Source organism: Portunus trituberculatus, chromosome 29 (assembly GCF_017591435.1).
Source record: "Portunus trituberculatus isolate SZX2019 chromosome 29, ASM1759143v1, whole genome shotgun sequence".
Taxonomy (NCBI): domain Eukaryota; kingdom Metazoa; phylum Arthropoda; class Malacostraca; order Decapoda; family Portunidae; genus Portunus; species Portunus trituberculatus.
Window position 1 is genome coordinate 9,050,840 of NC_059283.1, and position 10,000 is coordinate 9,060,839.

The 10,000-nt window shown below is 40.9% G+C and overlaps 1 protein-coding gene across 12 annotated transcripts in view; it reads right to left on the reverse strand.

Annotated features, from left to right (window-relative positions):
* LOC123510406 (tropomodulin-like) overlaps nt 1-10,000 on the reverse strand; it is an 85,542-nt gene that overhangs the window by 48,063 nt on the left and 27,479 nt on the right. Inside the window, exon 1 of one of the 12 annotated variants that reach the window (XM_045265565.1) lies at nt 9,398-9,562. The exons of 10 other annotated variants lie outside the window; for them this stretch is intronic. In XM_045265565.1, coding sequence (XP_045121500.1) covers nt 9,398-9,454 — 57 coding nt within the window. In that variant the 5' untranslated portion in view covers nt 9,455-9,562. Of the gene's footprint in view, nt 1-7,611; nt 7,729-9,397; nt 9,563-10,000 lie in introns of those variants that run through there. One more of the 12 variants, XM_045265568.1, reaches the window with a different exon arrangement.

The window sequence follows — 10,000 nt, forward strand, 5'->3', positions numbered from 1 at the left end:
AAACAGTCAGCCAGTCAGTTAATTAATGCATCTCTCAGTCAGTCAGTCAGCCAGCCAGCCAGCCAGCCAGTCACACAATCCACCACTACTCAGAGGGTCAGTGTAGCCCAGCCAAGCCAAACCACATTTCAGCCTCAAGGAAGTGTGGTGCGTGCGGGTTGTGGCAGCAGAAGCAAAACCAGCAGCATTTCTCCACACATTGACAAAGCCTGCAATGTGTGGCGACGAGGGCTGAGATAAGAGGCGCTGTTTTATCCCTGCCATTATCGTAACTCTAGAGAGACTCCGTGGGGGAGAAACGAAACACAGTACATGCCAGATCGCACATATTTCCTGGCGCCCCTGTGTCCGCGTGTCACGGGAGAGGGTCGGACCACAGACCAGAGACCAGGGACCAGGGACCAGGCACCACCACCACCACCAGAGGCTAACAATGGTGACGTTGTAAGTGGTGCGCCAAGATGAAAGACGCGCTGGGCCCACACTGCGCAACACCACCACTGCGCAGCCAAGAAATTCAACCCGACCAGACCAGACTAGAAGTGTTGGAAAATCAAAACCCGAAGAGAGAGAGAGAGAGAGAGAGAGAGAGAGAGAGAGATGATGATGATGAGAGATAGGGCTAATAGTAATGGTGGTGGTATAGTAGTAGTAGTAGTAGTAGTAGTAGTAGTAGTAGTAGTAGTAGTAGTAGTAGTAGTAGTAGTAAAGGGCGAAGACGAAAACGAAAAAAGCAAGAAAGAAGGACACACACACACAGAGAGAGAGAGAGAGAGAGAGAGAGAGAGAGAGAGAGAGAGAGAGAGAGAGAGAGAGAGAGAGAGAGAGCAGACGAGTTAATTCTCCGTGATAAATCTGGGTATAGCTTAGGGAACAGTTTAGTAAGTGACACCAAAGGGACTCTTGCTTCACTCTCAGCTACATCAACTCCTGCACATTAACTACACTGAAAATATACTCAGCTTGTCAGATCGGAGCTACCTTATCACAAAATCTTAATCTGCACGTCCCCCGAAGTTTATCATCTTCTATTATACCTGGTGAATATATTTTTTTTTACTCTAGATCACTATTTTGATATTTTGGGCTAATTTTTCAAGGGATTTTATGTTTGTGGATCTTTGCTGATATGTATATATATTTTTTTTCTTTTTAGGTTGTCATGTCAATTTTCTTGCGTTTTAACCTTTTTTTTTTTTTTACAATTTGAGACTTCTAGGTCATTATCTAGTTTTTTTCGTTAGTATTCGTTATTGTAAGAAAATGTACAAGCTTTTGAAGTGTATGGTATATCCTTACTTAACGGGCATTTTTTTAGGTTAGATCAATTAAATATTTTCTCTCATAGCGTCATTTCACTTACACTCAGTTAAGTGTTCGCGGATAAACAGATAAACAAACAAATCTAAACTCTACCTAACGCTCAAGAACACATTAGTCTGTTCACGAGACACGAGAACACAAAAACAAATGTAACAGTTAATAGGGCGAGATTAATAAATATTGCCACTAAGTGCTCCCGTCAAATGTCTTGCGGGGAAGTCTGGCACAACAACTTTAGTACAGCTTACGAAACAAGAATTCCTCATTAATTTGGCAAAGAAAGCCTTTTGCTGTGGGGGCTCAGTGACTCACGGCGTTGGGGCCAAGGTGTGAGTCAACAGGCCAGGCGAGAACAAGCTGCTGCCTATACTCTGTCCCTAGAGCGCACCTATACCCTAACTATTGCATTAGCAGTGCATCTTTACTCTCCCCTTAAAACACGCTAAGTTAAGCAGCTACGAGAAGCGGATGTATGTTCCTAATATGAAACGGCTTATCTCTCCCTTCGCATCTGCTCCTATGACTCAGCCCAACCTATCTTGTCCCTGAGCGCGTCTACACCCGAATCCTTTCATCAGCAGCCTGTTTATACCGTCCCTTTAAGACATGAGGGCATGGTGAGGTTAAGAGAGGATACGAGAGACGCGTGCATGATCTTAATGTGAGCCAGCTACTGTGTATGTCGTGCCTATTGACCGTCTTTGCCTTAATTGTTGCATTAGTAGCGTCCTGATACCGTCCCTTTTAAAACAAGTGGGGTTTGTAAGGCTACGAGAGACGCATGCATGTTTTTACTATCAAACAGCTGATTTCTACTACAATATCTATTCTGTTATTCTTGCTATTCTAACTCATGTCCCTAAAGCGCACTATACTATAACAATTTCATCAGTAGCGTGTCTTTTATCTTTCCTCTAAAACACGCGGGGCTGGTGAAATGAGAGAAGTATGCGTGTTGACAAGAAACAGCTGATCATCACATCAGCTGGTGTGACTCATTCTAGCGTATATTGTCCCATGTATACCTTAACAGTGTACCTTTACCCTTTAAAAACACGAAGGTCTGATGAGACTGAAAGAGGCGTATACGTGTTCCTCATTATGAACCAGCTGATCTCCACATTAACTGGCAAGTGACTCATTTCAGCTTATATTGTCCCAAAAATGCATATACAACTTAACTATTTCAATTGAAGCGTGTTTACCCTGTCTCTTTAAAACACAAGTTGATGGGACTATGAAAGGCGCATGTTTGTTCTTAATTATGTACCAGCTGATCCCAACCACAACCTCAGCTGCTGGTGTATGTGATCCATCCTTCCTGGCGGGCGGCAAGACACACTCGGCACCGTAACCTCGCCCATTTATCCCGCCACGAGTAACTCCTTGAATCCAACACGCCATCAAAGTAACACGTGTGATTCACCCAGGAAATTAGAATGTCTCGCTTAGGTAACACAACGATGGCATATGGCACGTCTGACCTTGAAAGTATAGGAGAATGCGCAGTAGTGGGAGTGGGGGTGGTAGTAGTGATAATAGTAGTAGCAGTAGTAGGAGTAGGAGGTAAATAAAGTAGTATTAGAGTAGTAGTAGTAGTAGTAGTAGTAGTAGTAGTAGTAGTAGTAGTAGTAGTAAAATAGAGGAATGAGGAAGGAGAAACTGTGGTGGTGATAGTAGCACGTAGTAGTGGCAGTGATGGTAGTAGTAGTAACCTAGAAACGCAACCTTGCAAAAGAAAACAACAACCAATTCATTTCACCCAAGCCAGGCAATGTTGTGAGTCGAAAAGATTGCTAGACTAAACCTTCCTTGCATTCACACACACACACACACACACACACCTGGACCCAACACGTCATTTATAAGGCGGCTAACGCTGGTGGCACTCTGAAAACCCAACCCAGACCTTAACACAACGACCCACATACCAGTGAAGCAATCGTGACACCCATGGCCATGATACCAAGGCCGCTGGCACGCTAAGCACATGCTACCTTGCGCAGGTGGACTAAATGCATTCAGGGACACGAATATTAGGGTTAGAGTTGCTCATAACGGTACTCTGGGACTGTACTGTCATCGTAAGTACCGAGAGGAGGGGAATAAGGTTTTGTGGTATTAAGAAGGGTGTTATATGGGTTAAAGATGTTTATAACGGTACTCAACGCTGCTACTGTCATCTAAGCAACGACAGAGGAGGAATGAAGGTTGTAATGGTTATGAGAAGAGTGAGTTTTTAAGCTTATTTTTAGTACGAGTTATTTTAGGCAAGGTTGGGTGATAAAGACCGGATGTCTTAAGATTATTGAGAGACTGTCAGTAGCTACCAAGGTTGTAATGATTATAAGAAGGAATATTTTTACTTTGATAGTTTTTTTTTAGCTATGGAACTATAGCAATCATCATAATCACCATCAGTAACAGGGTGATAAAACAGGGTATTATAACAGAGATACAGTAGCACCAGCAGCAGTAGTAGTAGCTAGTAGTAGTAGTAGTAGTAGTAGTAGTAGTAGTAGTAGTAGTAGTAGTAGTAGTAGTAGTAGTAGTAGTAGTAGTAGTAGTAGTGGTGGTGGTGGTGGTGGTGGTGGTGGTGGTGGTGGTGGTGGTGGTGGTGGTGGTAGTAGTAGTAGTAGTAGTAGTAGTAGTAGTAGTAGTAGTAGTAGTAGTAGTAGTAGTAGTAGTAAAGGTTATGTGGAAGGAGGCTGAGATGAGCTGAGGGAAGTGGAGATGAGTTGGAAGATGGAGATAAAATGAAAATTGGAGATGAGGATGAGAAGGAGGATGAATTAAGAGAGATGAGAAGGAGGAGGAAGAGAAGGAGGCTGAGTTAAGAGACAGCAATTTCAGCTCAAGCCTAGATCACTTGCATACCCAAACACATATATGTTTGAGAGCACCCACTCACGCACAAACACACACACACACACACACACACACACACACACACACACACACACACACACACACACATACACACACACACACACAAAATGTGAGAGCTTCTTCAGTCAAATACTTTCAATATGAGTCAGACTGAAGTGCAAGATGAGGTCACCCAAATATAACTATCTTAGAATACACATTTAACAACTCTCTGACCTTCTCTCATTTATAAAGCAGCATCTGGTGATTTTTTCTTTAGTTTTTGTTCCTATATTTACTCTCTCTCTCTCTCCACTTGTCTTTACTATGAACATCTGTTTACAAGTTCATGAGTTTGTTTCATGTCTCTCTAAAAAAGTGACATCTGGTGACATTTCCTTCTTTTAATTCATATATATTTGCTACCACTAATTAAAATATATATCTTTGCTATCCAACTTACTTAACACATTCATGAGTTTGTCTGGTCCTTCTCTTATTATAAACACCTGGTAATATTTTCTTCCCTTTATCAACACATGTTTGCTTGCACTACCTCGTTCTGTTGGTAAATACAATACTCATCTTTATACTCAATTTACGAGTCTAACCTTCATCGCTTACAAAGCAAAATCTTTTGTTGTTTTGTCCATTTCTTATACTTGCATTCTCTGCCTTTCTCTTGATGGTGAACACAATACATATCTTAATAGTGAGCTGGGAATATGTCAAGGAAGATATCTATACTGAACATCCTCTGCCTCTCTTTTCATATATCACTACTGTATCTAAGAATATTATGTCAAGGAGGATTGTCTGCACTTAACTCCCTCTGCCTTTCCTTTCATATCTTGCTACTGCAGCTAAGAATATTATGTCAAGGAGGATTATCTATACATAATATCCATCACTTTTCATGCAATGATAAGTATACATAATACATATCTATACGTACTTTTAGTACTGAAGTTATTAAAGAAGGACTCACTGTACCTAACATACAGCCAAGCATCTTAATCTACTACGCACTATTATTCACTGAGACATAGAGGTACCTTTAGTAATCTGGCTGGGTGTGTATTCCTCTAATCCAGTGGTTCCCAACCAATGGTATATGTACTACTAGTGGTACGCAAAAGCCTTCTAAGTGGTACATGAACACTTTCAGGATCATATGCTATTTTTAGTTCAATTAAATCAATTAATTTCTCAGAAAAATTATTAATGCCTTACAAAAGATAATCTGACATCAATCAGCTGGTGGAGAAGAAACAGATGCATTTCTTGCATTTAACTGAGTTGTGTTCCTTGTTATTTCATTTGTGTTCTACTTGTGAAGAAACTGATATTTGCTGAAACTCAGTTTTTTCTGGAACCAGGTGGTACATCGAGACTGTACAGGACCTCCAAGTGGTACTTGCCAAGGAAAAGTTTGGGAACCACTACTCTAACCCTTATCATCTTGGACTCAGGGACAAAAGTATCTCAAAAGTAATAAATGCTAGTAATTCTTGTCCCTACATAGCCTTCAGACTCACTGGGATACAAGCATTTGGAGTGGCAGGATAGCAAAGTGACAGCCAGTGTGTTCCTCTCTTCCTCTATTATCAAACTTGTCAGGACAAAAGTATCTCAAGTATAATAGATGGCAGTAATTCCTCTCTCAATAAATCTCGGACTCACTGGGATACAAGCATTTGGAGTGACAGGGATGGCAAAGTAACTGACTGAGTTCCTTTCTTCCTCTATCACTCCAATTGTCACAAGAATCATGAAGGCAACCTTGAAAGCACCAAAGAATTTCCAAAATTTACACTACACCTATTAAGAGTTATCAGGAGAATGTGGAAAGGTATAAGAATATCATTTCAGTCCTGGCAATTCCTCAGACAATATTTCCATTGCATTTACAATATAAGAGCATACAAATAAATGAAATGAACAGATACAATACTAAAGCAGTGAAAATATATTAAAACTTGCTTGTGTATGAGAGACGAACACTAAGAACCTTCTCAATTGTCGCTTTCTACTAATACCAAGCAACACAGTATACTAAGTTCTTTCCTTTGATCTTTTCACATGAAATACTGCTTTCTTCTCCTACACATAAACCTTATTTTGTATAGAAAGGCATGTTAGAAAATCTAATACCAGTAATGTGGATAAAAATAAATATAGAATGCATAAAATAGTATTCTTTAGCATGACAACAATGTGTGTGTGTGTGTGTGTGTGTGTGTGTGTGTGTGTGTGTGTGTGTGTGTGTGTCAGTGTGTGAGGCATCTTGAGTTTCAGTGACAGGACAAAAAGCTCATGTGAGGAACAGATGTATGAACACATGGGTGGATGAGAAGGGTAAATGAGCGGATGTGTTGAGGGAAGATGTATTTTTCTAGCTCCATCCTAGATGCCAGCTTGAGAGTGTGGCTCAATGTTCCCTTGTTCTTATTCACCCTTTAATGACTAAAAGATATGAAATTAAGAAATAAATAATAAAACATAATAAGACATAAAAGACACATGTATATAAAAAACACACATTGCAGGTAAGAATTATTAGATCATTACCTAATTCTTACAAACCAGGATTTCAAAATGTATACATCCTATTAAAGATGTAGATTCAGAGCCAATTTCCTTCTAGCTTATATGAATAATAACAAAACAATGGAAAATAATTTAACAGAATGAAAGTCAGAGCCATTCTGTCATTCTACATAAAATTACTATGGAAATATGAGAAGTTATGTAATTTAAAAGGAAACAGATTCAATGTCATGACTACTTTTTGCTTACAAGAACAATTATCATCCAATGGAAAAAGAAATATACTGATTGAAATTCATAATCATTATAATTTATCTAACACACACACACACACACACACCTTTAATCCATCACTCACATACACTTATCAGCTATCCTAACCGCAGATATTTCCGTTTATATCACAAGACAATTCCATAAACAACAAATATTGCCATACACACACACACACGTACACTGACCCATCACACATACCTAACCAGTCAACCACACACACACCCACCCACCCGCCCACACAGACACACATACACACGGACGTACACCTCAGCCTGTCAACCTTACGTCAAACAGCTTACTTCTCCCTCTCTCATTCTTCCCCCATCAAGCATCTGACCCTCTCTCTCATCTCCCATTTCAAACTTCACCAACTAACACTGCCAGCCTACTCCCTGTCCCCTTAGCCGGCGTGTTACACTCTCACTAGGAGCATGACCCTAAAAATCAGTCACAGGGCGCGGTCAGAGACACAGCGAGCCTGCCCTGCACTGCCTACGTGTACTGAAGGCGCTTGTTTGGACAAAGTTTAAATGGACGTAGGTTTGAAGGGCCAGTGTATGCGTGAATGTGTGTGATGATATACAGAATACTTACGCCTGGTCAGTCACACAGCCACACGGACAAGCACAGATCACTCCTCCACGACACACGAACACACACTAACTAACCAGCAACTCCACCTTTAGTTTCGTCTGCAGTGTTCGGGGAGAAAAAAATGTCAAAATATTCCTACATTACTGACTTTAACTGCATTTCCTGGCGATATATATCCCTTGAAATATACATATTTATAAGACTTATTGATTCACAGTACATGTCTAGGTTAACTCTCTGATCCTGGCTGGAAATTAACCTATATTGTATGATATCAGTGTGGTCATCTTGAGGTCCCGGATGAAATGGCGGGCTGGGATTGGCTGTTCACGAGTCGTTGTCATGGTAACGGTGGACGCCCTCAGTTGACAGCTCATTTTTTCTCGCTATTGAAAGGAGTTTATTAGAGCGTAACTGGAGTGTGTAGGGACATTATTCCGCACCAGACTGTTAAGATAATGTAGTTCTGAAATGTTCTTATGATTCGTAAGCTTGGGTAGAGAGTATAACACAGCCTAGGTAGTGTTTGGGGTGAGGAAGTGTGAAGGGTGTGTTAGCGCCAGATTTAAGCAATTTCAGCAGCTCTAAATACTCAAATGTCTAACCTTTAACTGTATCTATATCATGTGACACTGACACTATGACAGAGAGAGAGAGAGAGAGAGAGAGAGAGAGAGAGAGAGAGAGAGAGAGAGAGAGAGAGAGAGAGAGAGAGAGAGAGAGAGAGAGAGCAAAACTAATTTTCATGTTTACCAGTTCATATGTGTCTTTTCCTCTCAGCTATACAACTATTCTTGGCAACGGTTTTACGTTGTCAGCACAAATAATCTGCTGAACACTGAGTCTGTTCTCTGTGTGAAGTATTAGTGTTAATTCAGGCTATAATTAGTCCATTTCCGTGTTTTCTTGACCGAGTGACGAGGGAGAAGAAAAAACGAGGAAGAGACACCAGCCGCTGAACCGTTGACAAAAATAAACTTAGTGGGTGAAGACAGGGAGAGAAGTGAATGTCCATCCTCACTGCTCCCTCTATAACACCCTGCATTCTAGAACACCACGCCAATACAAGTGAAGTATGTACGAGTAAGACACTATACAAGACGAAGGAGAGAAGAAAGGAACAGCCATACCCAGTGCTCCCTATCAAAGACACCATTGCAGATTTTACTACGCCAGGCTGATATCAAGAAACAAGCTGTTACAATACAGATAAGATATCTCATCAATCTGCTTCCCACAAACTTCTCGCAACGCAGTGTTATATAATGTTGCTCTTGTTTTGTTGTGTGCGGCTGAATTTCTTTAATATTATTTAGAGACGTGAAAAATCCCTTTGAAAACGTACAGTACATACTTTCCACTACAGCCTGGCAAAAGTTACGATAGAGAAGGCGCCAGATCGTTTGAGAATGTGGGTTCCTCTTCTGTTATATAAAAATCACAGAACAAACACGAAGAGTTGGATTTTTGTGGGTGGGTTTTTTTTTTCAAGAATCACGAAAATGTCTTTAAAAACCTAAACAACAGATCAGGACCTAATGAAAGTTGAGACAACACTAGAAACACTAGAAACACGCAGTGTTGAATTTCCTATCACTTTTCCCTTAGAACCACGAAAGTACTCTAAAAATATAAAACATCTCACCAGAACCTGATAAAAGTTAAGATTAGACGCTGGACGATTTGATAACACGAATTTCTGCTCTAAATTGAAAACAAAGACAGTAACTAAAGTCTAATTTATCACGTCACATTACTTCCAAATTTCCGCGTGTCAGTTCCGTACCTTGTTTGCCATGCCGGCGTTTTCACCAAAGGTTGTAATTCTGTTCTGCTGCGCCATGGTGACTCACAGGGACAAGAGAGTGCCCACAGACAACTATTGGGACTTGCGGTGGCTGGGAGAATAAAGCGCTATAGTAATTTGTTAACGAGTACTGTAGTGAGGGCAAGACAACGTCCTCCCTCCACTTGGCCACTGCACACACTGAATGGCCAGGGGAAGTATCGTAATTATTTATTTTTAGTCGGAGGAAGGATGGTCATCATACAGCCACAGAGGAATGCCGTAGTAGATTCCCCTACACAGCGACGCATTTCCTTTAATAAAACGCTAACCACTAAAAAATAAACCTCCAGAACTCCACACGTGTAAAGAAATAAAGCAATCTATATTCTGTGGCTGATATTTAAGCGTCATTCACTCTAGAACATTACAAAAATATAAATAGAATGCCGGCTTGCTTAGACAGTGGTGGCCTGGCTAACACTGGGCGCCCTTCCAATAACGCTTCACTTCGGCTCAAGGCATCCTAGCTTCCCTCTCCCTCGACTCTTTTTTCGCTCCCTAGCCTTTGTCCTCTCCTCAGCCCAGCCTCATATGTTCTCC